This window comes from Pseudomassariella vexata, assembly GCF_002105095.1.
Source record: "Pseudomassariella vexata strain CBS 129021 chromosome Unknown BCR38scaffold_9, whole genome shotgun sequence".
Classification (NCBI taxonomy): Eukaryota; Fungi; Ascomycota; class Sordariomycetes; order Amphisphaeriales; family Pseudomassariaceae; genus Pseudomassariella; species Pseudomassariella vexata.
The window spans coordinates 860,145-875,209 of record NW_024467964.1 but is presented as its reverse complement, the minus strand read 5'-3'; the positions used below and the strand labels follow the sequence as shown (position 1 = coordinate 875,209).

General features: G+C 51.1%; 7 protein-coding genes across 7 annotated transcripts; 1 reads left to right on the top strand and 6 right to left on the bottom strand.

Moving 5' to 3' along the window:
* Positions 1 to 1,136: 1,136 nt before the first annotated feature.
* On the bottom strand, positions 1,137 to 2,888 carry BCR38DRAFT_395114 (translation protein SH3-like domain-containing protein). The gene is made up of 3 exons (XM_040857626.1): positions 1,611 to 2,888; positions 1,478 to 1,554; positions 1,137 to 1,421 (listed from the first exon to the last, which is right to left on the bottom strand). Exons 1-3 carry the CDS (start codon positions 2,590 to 2,592, stop codon positions 1,311 to 1,313), a joined length of 1,170 nt encoding a protein of 389 aa, XP_040714134.1. The 5' UTR covers positions 2,593 to 2,888; the 3' UTR covers positions 1,137 to 1,310.
* A 1,226-nt stretch (positions 2,889 to 4,114) lies between these two features.
* On the top strand, positions 4,115 to 5,813 carry BCR38DRAFT_410729 (G2/mitotic-specific cyclin-B; the record flags this gene model as incomplete). The annotated part of the gene is made up of 3 exons (XM_040858496.1): positions 4,115 to 4,123; positions 4,241 to 5,669; positions 5,725 to 5,813. 3 exons carry the CDS (start codon positions 4,115 to 4,117, stop codon positions 5,811 to 5,813), a joined length of 1,527 nt encoding a protein of 508 aa, XP_040714133.1.
* A 147-nt stretch (positions 5,814 to 5,960) lies between these two features.
* On the bottom strand, positions 5,961 to 6,481 carry BCR38DRAFT_438031 (uncharacterized protein). Its single transcript, XM_040860563.1, has one exon. The coding sequence runs from the start codon at positions 6,471 to 6,473 to the stop codon at positions 5,997 to 5,999; it is 477 nt and encodes a 158-aa protein (XP_040714132.1). The 5' UTR covers positions 6,474 to 6,481; the 3' UTR covers positions 5,961 to 5,996.
* Positions 6,482 to 7,416: 935 nt separating this feature from the next.
* Positions 7,417 to 8,755, bottom strand: BCR38DRAFT_525325 (uncharacterized protein; the record flags this gene model as incomplete). The annotated part of the gene is made up of 2 exons (XM_040865317.1): positions 7,417 to 7,454; positions 7,516 to 8,755. The coding sequence occupies 2 exons, from the start codon at positions 8,753 to 8,755 to the stop codon at positions 7,417 to 7,419; spliced, it is 1,278 nt and encodes a 425-aa protein (XP_040714131.1).
* A 263-nt stretch (positions 8,756 to 9,018) lies between these two features.
* BCR38DRAFT_517669 (uncharacterized protein) lies at positions 9,019 to 10,565 on the bottom strand. Its single transcript, XM_040865117.1, has 2 exons — positions 9,574 to 10,565; positions 9,019 to 9,515 (listed from the first exon to the last, which is right to left on the bottom strand). The coding sequence occupies exons 1-2, from the start codon at positions 10,254 to 10,256 to the stop codon at positions 9,200 to 9,202; spliced, it is 999 nt and encodes a 332-aa protein (XP_040714130.1). The 5' UTR covers positions 10,257 to 10,565; the 3' UTR covers positions 9,019 to 9,199.
* A 585-nt stretch (positions 10,566 to 11,150) lies between these two features.
* Positions 11,151 to 12,990, bottom strand: BCR38DRAFT_486561 (Ferroporti-1; the record flags this gene model as incomplete). The annotated part of the gene is made up of 4 exons (XM_040864048.1): positions 11,151 to 11,612; positions 11,668 to 12,661; positions 12,719 to 12,771; positions 12,832 to 12,990. 4 exons carry the CDS (start codon positions 12,988 to 12,990, stop codon positions 11,151 to 11,153), a joined length of 1,668 nt encoding a protein of 555 aa, XP_040714129.1.
* A 1,169-nt stretch (positions 12,991 to 14,159) lies between these two features.
* BCR38DRAFT_458855 (uncharacterized protein) lies at positions 14,160 to 14,444 on the bottom strand (the record flags this gene model as incomplete). The annotated part of the gene is made up of 1 exon (XM_040862218.1): positions 14,160 to 14,444. One exon carries the CDS (start codon positions 14,442 to 14,444, stop codon positions 14,160 to 14,162), a length of 285 nt encoding a protein of 94 aa, XP_040714128.1.
* Between the last annotated feature and the right edge of the window lie 621 nt (positions 14,445 to 15,065).

Genomic DNA, 15,065 nt, shown 5'->3' with positions numbered 1-15,065 from the left:
GGTTCTCAACACTATGTTGTGGCTTTCTCGATGCCCACCGATTAGCAATCGTTTCCGTATCGCTCTATTTTGTCGGACTTTGCAAGTATGTCAGCTAGAGGAGGACATATCCGACGTTGTTAATATTTGTTGTAAGTCAATGAACGAACACATTTATTTGATATACGGGCTTGCAACGCGGATGTGGAGACTTCTTTTCACTGAAGTCCCAAGTTTTGGAAATCTCACTTGCCATCATTGCGGTGCGTCGGTTCGCTCTGGGCTCCGACAACATACTCACCCTTCACTTGACGGCTTGCATCACGAAAGTTGTGATTCGATGCAGATCTTTGAGAAAAGAGAGATGTCCGTGCATACGAGGTCCCTGAGCTGCCGGGACGTTGCTAGCCCACTGCATCACAGTAGAAGGATCATTTGGGAGAGAGTTTCTCGATTGAGGGTTTGGCCATCGTCTGGTGCTTCTACGATGGTTCGTAAAGTGCCAGTGTCAGGTTTAATGAGCAGATACCAGGCAGCTAGACTCTCTTGAATGCTCCTTGTAATTGAGATCCAGTGCTCATGCAGAACCTATACAATCTCTGACGAGGACAAGGGCTTGTCCAAGCCAGAGGGATAATGGTCAAGACCAGAATCTTCTCTGATGATCTGGTCATCAATACCTTGTCCTACAGGACAGAGCCATACTCTGGGTATTCTAGGCAACTCTGGCCTTGAGTTCCTGAGGTTGCAAGGCAAGTGCATAGGTAGGGCAGCTATTTAAGGACACCTCCTAGGTCAACTGGCGCCAGTACTCCCTGCACATTTGTTGTCCACGATACCGGCGTCCTACAGGGACCGCACCTTCTTGTTCCCTGCTTAGACATGCCCTACGGCATTCAGCTAGTTAGCCGATTCCAAAATCTTCATGGTACTAACACAGTACCAAGAATCACTCATTGTAGATGGCGCGGGCACTATGGTAGTGCAAGTCTGTAGACCCAGGTCTACATACGCCTGGTTGGCTTTCGTAGATGCCCCATGGGGTTTGCAGCCGACTTGTTCAATCGCATCAAAATATGCAAACGCAGCCTATAGTGAGGACCCTACCTTACTACCTTGCTGCACATGAGCACATTGAACCTTCGAAGGCCAGCAAGGGGGTTACGTGTGTGGCAATATACTACACAATGCGCAAATCCAATGAGAAGAATTCGCCTATGCGTATCCTTTTGTTATAATACAACTCTATACACATGTCTTGATCAAGAGGCCAGGGCCGCATATTGTACAGATGGAGAGAATACATAGCCCAATGTTTCTGGATGTCACATCTACGCCTGCTTTCCCTTCTTGTCCCTCCTCTTTCCGTGGTTGCGCACCTTGGGAACGACCACCCACTTGTTGGGGTTGTTGTTTCTGCGAGTCTTGAAGCCACCTTTTGCCTGAGGTGAAGTAAGCATGAGTCCAATTGCACATGGAAGAACAGCGAAGAACCTACCGGTGTTCGTCCCCAGGGACTGACGGGGTGTCGGTTACTCTTGGATTTACCTCTGCCACCACCGTGAGGATGGTCAACTGTAAATAGGTTAATAGTCTCCTCAAAACATCACGGTCAAACAGATCAAACGCACCTTTGTTCATGGCCACACCACGCACAGTCGGTCTGATGTTCAACCAGCGACTTCTACCAGCTTTACCCAGCTGCCGGTATTGATGGTGGGGATTGCTGGCCACTCCGATAGTAGCACATGCATCCTTGCTACATCTTCTGACTTCACCACTTTGCAACCGCACATTGACGTATTTCCCAGTAAAGACCCGGATGCCGTCTTCTCTCGTCTCTTCCTCTTTGGAATCAACGAGGGCATGCGTACCGGCACTCCGACAGAAAACCGCACCACCCTTTGGATGTGAACCAACATTGTACACCGGGGTACCCACAGGAATCAAATGCAGGGGCAGACAATTTCCTCGATGCGCCGTCTTCGCAGCCAAAATACCAGGATCGATCACACCACCCATACTATCGAGCAGGTCCTGGGGAATACCAGATCGATAGCTCTGCACCACATCGCCAGCTCTCGTGCCATCCGGGGCAATGATATAGGATTTCGTGCCAGTGGCATCTTCATTGAGGAGTGCAATGTGGGCACTGCGATTTGGATCGTACTCAATTCGCTCGACGGTATGGGGACCGGGATTCCAACGGTGAAAGTCGACTGTTCGTATCCTCCGCTTCGCACCACCACCACGATGTCTGACGGTAATGCGCCCATGATGGTTACGACCACCCTTGCCCATACCCTTCTTGGGGAAAGTCAATGGCAGGAAAGGTCTGCCTTTCCAGAGGTGATCGTTGATGGGCCGCTTGAGATGTCTCAGACCAGGAGTCCGCGGCTTATAGGTGCGCATAATGACGGTGGACTGCTTGTCCTTTGCACCTTGGGGCCGCTCGGCTGTCCTGCTGCTTGGACTCGGGACAGTCGTGGTAACAGCTTCAGAGCCTGTCTGGACAGCGGCATAGCGACGGATGAATGCTGCTGGGGAGCTTTGGCAGGCCGCCAATGCTCTCACAGCGGGCCTTGCGAATAGTCGTGGTCGCAGCATCATCATGGCATGGCAGCCGTGGCTGTACAGGAGCCAGCTGGCGTGAATCTTTGCTGGGTTGTCGAGCTGTTTGACCGGGCCAGGGGGGGGGAGGGGGGTATAGATGGTCTTCGGCTTCCCAAATTTGATCAATGATTTGAAGCTTCATCTGGAGTTCGGGTTGTTCCAGGCCCGCTATACAAGGGTATGGCGATATCCCAGATAGCCGAGGTTTTGCCTTAGAAAGGACCCGGGAAGCCGTCACGTCAAGTTGGCGATTGACGGGATCGGCAAGTCAAAATCGAACCAATCTTATGCGGCTGAATTTGACATTCCAAGTCGCGCTTTTTGCACACCAGCCACAGTCACGTCGAAAAAAGCGAGATTTTTCTCCGAGTGGCTGAATGACCCCACCTGTTGCCTGTCCGTTGCTCTGTTGCTTCTGTTTTGCAGCTTAAAGTGGGGCTATTCACGTTTCCAGGGAGGGAAAGCGCGGGACGTGCTGCTGGAATCGCGTCTCCGCAGACAGCAAGCTCCATCCAATAACCAAAGGTACATCGGCTATTTCTTGATACTTCGTCAGTCGCGCACAGTTTACATATTTTACATCATCTCGTCCAGATACCCTTTCATCCATTTTGTCTCTGCAATTTCTCTGATCTTGGTTTACGCGTCTGGACAAGCTCTAGAGCTATTGAGAAAGTGCCTCCCCGAAACAATCAACCCGGTCCATCCGTAATTGTGTGCAGAACTGCTACCAATTCCCGCGACTTCACCACAGCTTCCTTCCTGCGGATACCAGCTCAGTCTCGAAGGCTTCTGGTATCTATCGTGACAGTTACAGGTCAATTGGTACTTTGCATCAACCAAGGATCCACCAGCGTTGATTTGAGGCGCCTGCGACTTCGCGCTAGTCCGTGTACACACGCACACGTCAGGTATGTACCCTCGTTATTCGTTACCTACCACTCTCTCCGCACGTTGGTCCACTGCCAAACATTGAGTGCACCTCTCTCAAAAACACTCTTCTACCCATCCCAATCCCATAAACAAGTTACACCTCCACTGCCTTAAACCTTCCATCTCTCCTCAAGTCAACGACCGACATCGACCCGTGATATCTTCACTTCCGTCTTCCGTTCCATACCTCCGCATCTCATCTCGACAAAGCTTCGGCAGTGCCTTGGGACCAGTTAGAGCTGACATTGCATGATCCGCCAGCTTGTTGATATTGCACAACAAGCTCGACCTCAAGCTGTTCGGAACATCTTTGAGGTGTGTATATGTCTTGTTGTTTTATGTCCTGCGTCCTTTCACAGCTGTCGAGGCTCTTGCGATTCGGATACACTGTTTTGCTGGTCTAGCTCGCGTCTGCATTTGTTTCAGACGTGTAGACCCGTTTTGCCGTGCGCCCCACGCCTCTACGCTTCTGCCAAATATAACCTCCAACAACCTTCCATTTTCGCAAAGCATCAAACTGATTTCGGTGTCTAGTATTCCTGTTGGAACGAACTGAACTCTTCCATCACAGTCTTCATCTACCAATAATATGCCTCCGGTAAGTTGTGGCCCCAATTCGTCGACGCGTCCGATTCCAGCTCCGCGCCCTAGTCCCACAATACTTAGCACTCCCATATACCGCGTCTTGCTTCGCGTTCTTACTCATATTCCCTAGGGACGTACCACCAGAAGACTTGTCTCGAACGAGAATGACGAGAACAGCAATTATACGCGTATGACGCGCGCTAAGGCCGCCGCACTCGATGCCAATGTTCTATCGCAGCCCACCAAACAACAACCTCTTCAGTCCAAGAAGTCAGCGGTCAACGTCAACCCTGCTGGTCAACACAAACGCGCTGCACTGGGCGATGTCACCAATGCAGGCAAGACGGAGGTCGCAGAGGGCAAGAAGCCGCTTGCCACCAAGACTGGTCTCGTTTCCAAGGCTGCTCAACCCAGTGGTGTCCAGAAGAGCCTTGCTCGCACTACCTCGACTCGCGCAGCTCTGGCAAGCAAGGAAGTGAAGAAGACGGAACCGAAGCGCGCGGGTTCTGGCTCCGGTGCGATTGGTGCTGCTTCTCAGAAGCGCAAGGTGGCTTCAGCCACGACGATCATCAAGGCAGATGCCATTGCAGAAGACGAGGAGCCGGTCCGCAAGAAGGTCCACACTCTGGAAAGCGAGAATATCGCGCCCTCTGGATCCAAATCAAAGTTGGCCAAGGTAGAAGAGGTTGTGGACAAGGTGCCGGACAAGGTGTCAGAGAAGGTGTCAGAGAAGGCGTCGCGTGTTGAGTCTGAGGTGGAGCAACCCAAGCCGCATGTTTATCCCGAGGGCGTCAAGAACTTGGACGACGAGGATCTGGATGACCCTTTGATGGCCGCCGAGTACGCCACTGAGATTTTTGAGTATCTGCGTGACCTCGAGTGCAAATCCATCCCCAACCCTGACTACATGAGCCATCAAGACGACCTGGAGTGGAAGACCCGCGGCATCCTCATCGATTGGCTGATCGAGGTCCACACCCGATTTCACCTGCTGCCCGAGACTCTGTTCTTGGCCATCAACATCATTGACCGCTTTTTGTCGGAGAAGGTGGTTCAGCTTGACCGCCTGCAGCTTGTTGGCATCACGGCTATGTTCATCGCGTCCAAGTACGAGGAGGTTCTCTCGCCTCATGTCACCAACTTTGTCCACGTTGCGGATGATGGCTTTACGGAAGCTGAGATTTTGAGTGCTGAGCGCTTCATTCTCGGCACTCTGAACTACGACCTCAGTTACCCCAACCCTATGAACTTCCTTCGCCGCATTTCTAAGGCAGACAACTATGACATCCAGTCCCGAACGATCGGCAAATACTTAATGGAGATCAGCCTTCTTGACTACCGCTTCATGGCCTACCGTCCTAGTCACGTCGCTGCTGCGGCTATGTACCTCTCGCGACTGATACTGGACCGCGGCGAATGGGACGAGACTTTGAGCTACTATGCCGGGTACGACGAGCAGGAGATTGAGCCAGTTTTCGAGCTCATGGTCGACTACCTCGCGCGTCCTGTCATCCACGAAGCGTTCTACAAGAAGTATGCCAGCAAGAAGTTCATGAAGGGTAAGTGCAATAATATTCCGTCACCAACCATGTAAATGCTAATGCGTTGCCACAGCATCTCTTTTGACACGACAATGGGCCAAAAAGAATGCTCCCCTCTTCGGCATCACCGACACCAGCCTCTCCCTGGATGAGATCCCATAAGGGCTCAAGTCCAGTTTCTTCAAGCAAGCATGCCAACGCCGAAGATGCTTTTATGCGACGTGTTCTGTTCAGCCTCAGGATACCCAGGGGGACTTGGATGGCCCTCATGATAATTCATTGCATGACTTATAGACCGATGACTCCCTCATACCCTCAAAATTTCGACCACCTACCTAACCTGCCTCATCGTCTCCGCCGGATCTGGCTGGATCCAAACCCAAACCCGCCACTCTCAACTATCTCGACCTCCCCCGAACACGTCCTTTTCATAGTAGCCTGCGGCTGCGTTGTTGGTGCATCTCTATTATTCCTGCCGTCCCAAGTTATGCCATCTGTTTGATGGGGCATGGCGTCCTGGCAATCGGGCGTCGAGGAGTTTATACGGCCGGTGGCGTCCCCTGTTTGTTTTTGATTTTCACAAGCCTCGCCTGACCTTTGCTGAAGGTGGTGGTTCAGTCTTATCAGTTTCATCAGCCTTGCTTCATTCTGGTCGCCAGAATGGTTCTGATGGCTTTTGCTGGACTTATTGGAGGTATGGTGCAGCTTGCTGCGGATTGATAGACGAGAACTTGGAGAGGAGGAGGCTTGTGAATGTGTATATATTCGTTCAAGTGTTGGACTAGAACCCGGAATGATGAATGGGAATAAAAGGCACTGCATACTTTTGGTCTTGTCCACGATTGTGAAAGAAAACTACCCGTCGACTTCACTTCACTGCTCGGGTACATATATATCTCTGGACTTCAAACATGTTATTTGAGTACGATTTGCACTGATCTGATCTACATAGCACGTATCGATTTTGCTTGGGCATGTGCTACCTTTGACAGTGCCAGCATACTTGGCAGACCTTGATGCATTCTTAAGGGCGTGGCTGAGGCGGGCTGGCTCCTCTCGAAGGTAGTCAGTCACGTACACACCCTCTGGTCATCTCTGGACTGGTAGTGCATGAACGTTGTGTACCAGCGCGTCCTGCTTGCAAGACCTTGGTTGGCATGGCAACGAGCCCCCCTATTCGCTATTCGCGTCCGGAGCTGCGTCGGAATCAGGTGATGGATGGAGGCCCTGACGGTCTCTTTTTCGAAGCTGCTCCTGAGTTGCCTATCCCCGTTTTGTATGTAGTCACCATCATGAACCTCGCTGCCTGGATCTATGACACAGGCAAATAGGTAGCCCCAGTACGGATGTACACGGCATAGACGCTTTCAAGTGGCCTTGAGGATGACTGGCAGCCGGCTGAGCCCTATGCAATATTGAATCTCGGACTGGAAACCAGAGTTTGGTTCTAAGTATCTATTGGAGCTCAAGTCTTTTTTGTTCACCATTGGACTTATTGTCTTCGTTGGTAGGGTTGTTATGTAGTGGACTGGCTCCCTCGAAGGCCATTTCAACAATACCACTAGGTTGCGTGCTCTCGGATTTGAACGCCGTTAGTAAACCCAAGGAATAATATCTCTGACCCTATTCATACACTGCTCCCTGTGTTAATCAGCTATTATTATGATCTCAAGCATCTCCGCCATCACTATTTATTAGCATAGGTTTCCGTGCTGATATTCCCATTTTGGACTGAGTTTCGGGCCCATCACATGTACTTTCATGTTCAACACCAGGTGTACTCGAAGCCCTTGGTCAATATATCTATCGTCATTTGTATCAGTGTGCTGATTACTTGACTGCCGAACGCCTGAATGACCCGGACCAGCCTCTGCTGAAGTCCCGATCTCCCGAACACGGCCACCAGTCTTATTTCCGCTGCTGCCAATCTCTGGAGTATCAATTTGTGCCTGCATACTAAAGTCAGCTTGGGAATCATGATATTTAGGAAGGTACATGTCTCCTCCATCCTCACCTCCAGCGTCACCTGCAGCATTATCTCCTCCAGTGTCATCGGCTTGTGCAACGTTTCCTCTGTCCTCACCTCCAGCGCCAGCTGCAGCATTATCTCCTCCGTCCTCATCTCCAGCGCCAACTGCAGCATTATCTCCTCCGTCCTCATCCCCAGCGCCAACTGCAGCATTATCTCCCCCGTCCTCATCTCCAGCGCCAACTGCAGCATTATCTCCACTATCATCCCCTCCAGCATCATCGGCTCGTGCATTGTTTCCTCGGTCCTCACCTCCAGCGCCAGCTGCAGCATTATCTTCTCCGTCCTCGCCTCCAGCGCCAACTGCAGCATTATCTCCACTATCATCCCCTCCAGCATCATCGGCTCGTGCATTGTTTCCTCGGTCCTCACCTCCAGCGCCAACTGCAGCATTATCTCCACTATCATCCCCTCCAGCATCATCGGCTCGTGCATTGTTTCCTCGGTCCTCACCTCCAGCGCCAACTGCAGCATTATCTCCTCCTCCATCCCCTCCAGCATCATCGGCTCGTGCATTGTTTCCTCCATCCTCACCCCCAGCGCCAACTGCAGCATTATCTCCTCCGTCCTCATCTCCAGCGCCAACTGCAGCATTATCTCCACCATCCCCTCCATTGTTTGGTGCATTGCCTCCTTTGTCCTCACCTTCAGCACTATCTTCTCCACCATCCCCCCCAGCATCATAGGCTCCTGCATCATCTTCTCCGCCTTCACCTCCAGCGTCACCTACAGCATCATCTGTCCCATTTTTATCAACAAGTCGAGGGTCATCCTCAGCCGCTCCGGCGGCTGCATCGTCATCATCTGCTCTTCCTCTCGAAACTCCCTTCTTCCCGTACTTGCTCATCAAATCCTTGCGAGAAATTTTCGGTTTGCCTTTACCAAAAAGGACCTTAGCAAGTGCTTCCTTGCGTTCCGTAAAAAGTTCCTTGTCTCTGCGATGTGCGGCCTTGCGTTCCGAAGCCATGCGGTGAAATCCCTTCTCCGTAGGTGGGCGGCCGGTACCTCCTGTGAGGAACCATGCGCTTAGAGAAATGTGAGGGGGATCATCTTCTGGGGGTGGGTTGTCGGGCATTGTCAATCAGGATTTTGTGGGTAAATGGGGTGTGTTGCTGCCGCAGTGGGTGATTTTTATTCAGAGCATTTGAGAGCTTTGTGTATACAGATTTGTCTACACAGAGGCAAGAAAGGTTTCCAAGAAGAGCATTGATTGCGTTATTTATCGAGCTCAGTGTCTCTGAAGTCGGGCTTTCTGGTATCGAATCGTATTAAGCTCGGAAGTCTCTGATTATCAAAATGTGTCGACCTGTGCCAGTCACAGGGCGATAAAAAGACCATGTGTGAGCTCCCTGATATATGAAAAACCGGAAAGTGAGAGAAAAAGTCGTCATGCTCAGTCATAGACTTGGTGAATAGACCAAAATTTTGTCATTTGTTCACTTCATCCAAAGTCTCAACCATAAGGCGATGAATCATACACGATTAGTCCCCATACAGGAGAATTGCTTCTGCTCCCCATTCACTCCGTTCCCTGGGGTGAAGAGGGCATCACGACAGCGGGGCCATGGGGGAGGTAGAAGGAGATGCGTCGGTTGGGCGTGGGGTCGAGGCTATAGATGCCCGAGTAGCGAGGGTGGTCTCGAGGACTGGGGGTTTCGGCCTGTTCATCCATCTCGGTAGCCTCTCCAGCAATTTTGCGTCGCTTGTTGGCGGGCATCTCAACATCAGGATTGTGTTTCAGGTCGTACTCTGTGCTGTTGCACACCGAAACGAATGACCACCTATCGTCATGCTCAGCTTCGGGATTCGGCTCAGTGACGAGATTTACATCTCTCCTGCAAGGTCTGGAGTCAGTGGTGAATCCTACTTGTAATGCAAGAATAAATAGCTTACATCTTGACGTCGCTCAGCATCTGGCAGAGCTCATCTTCAGTGGCCGTCGTTCGCTGCGGAGGTTCACTAGCACTCCGCACACGGATAGCAGACATGCCCTCGGGCATCTTATCGGCTCGCTCACTGTTAATAGGGGACGGTTGCTTAGGAGAACCGTAGTAGTCAGAGATGATCTCGAGCTCGCTGTCGTTGCCGATGATGAGGTCACTGGCGCTGCCCAGGATGTCCCTTCGGTCAAGCAGCTCGAAGGGTATCTCATCCATGGTACCCATGCTGGCAGCTACTGCCCTAATCTTTCCTGACGCTGATGAAACACTGTGGTGGCCAAGGAAGGTAGATGGGCTGCTGGCAAGACCAGTGTACTCAAAGCGGCGCCAGTCGGAGTCTTGAATGGTGGGCGAGGAATTTGTAAAAGAGGAATTTCCATGAGAGGGGATGATGGAAAGATCAATTTCATCGGTCACATCATTGAGCTTCGTTCGATCCAGGCAAGGTATGGCCGGTCTGCGCAGAACTGGAGGAGGTGAGGACATGGTGAGACGGGTGACTGCCTGTTTTGGAGTCTTGACGATCTTGCGCCAGGTGTCCTTGAACATGCCCACGGCCCGCTTCGTGGGAGTTTCTACCTTCTTGCGAGGTGTCGCGGGCATCACCATTTTCTCTGAACTCGGTGAGCTGAACATGATGGCGATTTTAGAAGATGATTGAAGAGGGTCGGCGAGTGAACAGGACCTAGTGACAGTCTTGGGTGGGACTCGTAGAATTGATCATTGGGTTTTGAAGACTGCAACAGCCTTGAAAACCAGAAAGAATCATTTAAATATGGAAGCAGCGATCCTATGGCCTGTCACTTGGATGTATGGAATCAATACGGATTTGATGATGGTGATGAGGTTCAACTGCAGAAATCCTTCGGCAAATATGCAACGCGGCGCGTAGATCTCGGCCACCGTCGCCAATCAAGCAGTGAGGATTGCGCGCACTTTCTTGATATCGTCCTGATTTCCAAGGGATTGAAAGAAAATTGGTTGCAGGATCCCGTCGTGATGCTGAGAGAAAAATGGCAAGAAAGGCGATGGATGGTGCGGTTCCTTTGCAGAAGTCAGCGCAGGGGTGGTCACTAGATCTTGGTGACAACAACCACCCAGGTATTTGTGAATGTAAGTGATGATGATAATGAGATCGTTCTGCTTGCCAATGGGTTGCAAGAAAGGGAAGTCACGAATGCCAGGTGGTGTGGAAAAAGATGGTGGGTGACGAAATTGGGCGCCTTGAATGGACTGTGATTGTTTACGAGGGATGCCCAATGACCGTGAAGGAAGGGCTTTTATCAGCGAGGTCAATTATTGTAGTAGTTTCAACTCGGGAATCCTTGCTGTGCTGGATGAAAGGTCCTGATTCTGACAAGATTGTGTTTTTCCAACATTGGCTTGTGGTGGGCATGAAGGATATGGACTATCATGAAAAACATCAACAATCAGTGCAGATATAGCGAGCGGATCAAAATTTGACCCAAGGCATTGGAAATTCCAGGGTCCCAATGTGGCCGACTACTATCGTTCTTTGACAGCATTGCCCTACCTCCCACCTACAAACAAACCCTGCCCCAACTTCTCCCAATGGACCAAATGACCCCTTTGTCGGTAGACCCAAGACGCATACATGAGCCAACTTAGGACAACAACCACAAAGCTAGCAGAAGCAAGATATACGAACTGGTCTGTCTTTGGGTATGCAATTGCGGCACCGCCGGCAAACAGCTGGACGATATTCATCATCGATGTCTCGACACCCGCAAAGCTGGATCGCTGATGCGAGGGAACGAGGGTCTGGGTCAATTGCTGCGTCGTAAGGTCGTAGATCCAGACCCCAAATCGGGAGATGGCCAGAAAGGAGAATAGAACTATACTCCAGCCAACAGGTGGAGCGGGGAGTGTGTAATCGGCTGCTCTATCGACCATGCGGCTGGCGAAAACATTGATGCCCCCGTCTTGCACGCGCGGGGCCGTGATGGCGAAGAGCGCAACTACCACGGGAGCCTGCACGTAGATTAGTCAGAGTGTGCTTCTTTCTTGGATAGCAGTCAGTGCTTACCGTGTTAAAGACCTGCCAGGTGAAGCCCCAGAGCCCAAACCGCTGAAGGCCTACCAGAGTCCGCGTATCCCGAACGCTCTGACTATCTTCACCGCTTACCAGGCCGACCTCGGATTCGTGCTCATCCTGCGGAACTGAGCGGTACGATTTACCCAGATATTCCACCCCTCTCGGCGTTGCCACCGTGCTGGAGATTTCGAAGAGGGAACCTATTGTGCGGGCAATCGTGATGGTATTAAGCGAGTAACCCACATTGATCAGATACGTGATGAAGGTTGCCCTCCAGGTAATGACGTTGAAGTAGAGCATGGCAAGAGCCATGGATGGGATCCAGACGGTCGTCGAAAAGTACATCTTGGAATCGTGCAAGTACTGTCTAAGTTGAGTTCTCCAAGACATAGTTCCGCTCTGTAAGGGTGGAGTTTCCCCTTCAGGGGGCACTTCCTTGGGAACTCGCAGGGATGGATTGTCGTCCCATACCCTCCGCGCGGATATGGCCTCGATCGGAATGCTGACCATGCTTGTCAAGGCTGTGTAGACGACGCCAATCCTCACAGAATCAAGCGCCGAGATGACGACCGATATGAGAATAGGGGATATGAGCTTGCAGACCAGGTCGATCCTCCTCATGACAGCGTTCAGATGGGTAAGATCGTATGGACGTCCCGAGGGCGCCGCGACGGTGACGACCCAGTCCCTCTCCATCGAGATGAGGTTGCCCGATGCGCTTAGTCGCTCGATAATACCGAATGACATGGCCACAACGAAGAGAATGTGCTTCAGAGTATCATTCTTGGCAAGGGAAAATCTCCCTTCTGAGCCGATCAAATCCTCCTGACTCAGGATCAGAAGCCAGAAGAAGGCCCCAGCGAGGACGGATGCTCGATTGACGAATATCGTCGCGAGCAACGTCCGCAGTCGGTTGGGTGACTTTTGAACCCATCGTCCAACCACGCTCGAGAACAGGATCATCGCAAAGTACACTATGGTCATACTTTACTAGTATTAGCACCCCAAGTAAAATATTTAATACTATCCCCGAAAAACAGACCGGATAGCAGCCGCAACGAGTGTATCCGGATAAGCGGACGCAGTGAAGAGGATCTGGGCAACTGCCATCAGCTTCCTATGCCCCTGAAGTCATCTGCCACGCGCAAAACGTACGGTTGCAAACTCATAGCCGCGAGCGTTCCACGTCGAGAGGGCGTGGCTAATGTAAAGCTTCACAGCTTGCGACCTGGTTATGCTCGTCTGGGGCACTTCTTGTGCAGGTAAACTGCCCTCATTGGCCAATTCCACTGCTTCTCCACTGATTCTGACCATGGCGATCTAGATGGCCAAGTGTGTAACGAGCAGCTTGGGTATCTGTTGGGGTACAGAATTGACGGTCAAATCGTAAGACATGCTCACTAGATGTAGTTTGATCTCCAAGACAACCACGAAATTCTCAATTCGGCTTGCTTAGATGAGTCCGACCGGAGGCGACCGGGAAGATGCAGTCGCCGTGGGTTGGCTCTGAGCTTTGGTCGCACAAGGCGGTAACGTTATCTTCGAAGCAAAACCGGAGCAAATGCATCAGGATAACTACCAAGCCGAAGCCGAAGCCGAAGTACACGGACTCCGACGACACCGATACATGATTATATCACTGGATTCCACCTTTGGTAAGCTTTCGTATTTGATGAGGGCCCATTCGTTCCAGATGCAACTTTGTAGCGAAGTAATTATTAGCATCACGATGCTTTGGCAGTGCTCGGGGATTGTTGGGGTTATAGTTGGTAGCCACATATTGTCAGTGGTAAGTCTCACCACCGAGTCCGCTGGACTAGCCTATGTCATGGCGCCTTCTAGTAAAACAAGCCAATGAGTGTACTGTCACTCAGCGTCACTATCAACTATCACTTATTTTCCGTCGCCGCTAGTTTTATCTGTTTCACGATTGAATTGTACATTTCACCGAAGAGCAGTGTTAAAATTCTCCCAAAATTGATGACAGTAGTCCGAAGACAAGCGTCGAAATGTTGTTATTTCATTTGTGTCAAAAAAGGCCTATAGTCTAATATTCTTCCTCGAGTCCGCGACAATGCCGACAGCTCGATCCTTTTAACTCCCTTGAGCGCCATTGATCATCCGTACCTCATGTGTGTCTGAGTGTTCCCATGTGATGACGAAGCGCTGCATTTTGCTCTCGTAAAAATCCCAATAAATCCATCACATCGTTGCCCGTAGTTCACGTCCTCCCCCCAAAGTCGTGGGTGAACCAATCCAGGGCCACCGTGTCAAAAAGTGCGTGCGCGTAGCGAACCATACATAAGCCAGTACATAGATAGGCCGTGTTTTCAAAATGCCACGATATAGTCCGATCATTCCTGATTAGACTTCGTTGCGGCCGGTAACATCCCTCTAAATGAGAGATGACTTGTTGAAGTAGAAGAGAAGAGAAGAAAAGAGAAGAGATGGTAGATCAAGTTTCGTGGCGTGGGTTAACGTTATCAAAAAGACCCCATGCGCTCCTCGAGGCCGCCCCAGTAGACAATGGGACGCGGCTCGAGAAGGTTGAGCTCTTCGGCAAAGCTCTTCTTCTCTTCTACCATGCCGACGATGGATGGTTGGCGGAACATGACGCTGTTGATGGTTTCTACCGGCGAGCCGGTGGACATGAAGGAGTTGCTTGAGCTGTCGGATCTCCACGAAGCCGACGAGGCCCGGCGGAGTGATGTGCGGATCCCCGCGGGGGAGAACCGGGAGCGGATCGATTGGAATCTGGAGGTCTGCATTTCGGCTAATTTGATTGGGTGGATGTGGATATGAACGGATTCACACAAAAAGTCCCCGGAGGTGGTTGTTGGAGGCGATGGCTTTTGAAGCTGTCGTAGAAGAGTAGAGTTGATCGTCACGAAGCTTGGTTGACGGGGAGAAATGTAGTGGAGACGGAACGGAGAAGGTTGCCCTGATACCAATGTCCGGTGATGTATTAAAAGAGTTGGTATATAAAAGTAAGGCGCAGCCTTTGGTGGGTGAATGCTGGGATTGCAAGAAGCGAATGTTGAGTAACCGGGTTGGTGTACCGTTAAAGATAGGACGATATGTTCTAGTTGGGTTGCATGGGAGAACAGTATCTTGTGTTGGTCGTAAGACTGTTGCTGGACAGGTAGGTCGGCCTAAGAGGGTGTTGAAGGGAAGTGTTGGACGCTACGTAGAGAGTCTGGAGAACGAAAGGCACACCCGCAAGTAGGAGAGGCACGAGACGAGACACTTATTAAGTAAATGGTTGGCACCGACAGGGACGTGGGATAAGTTAGTTGACAAGGGACGGGGGTGGACTGGAAATAGAACGACTAAGACACAACACGACACGACACGACACAGCACTACACGACACGCAAATAGTGCAAAGA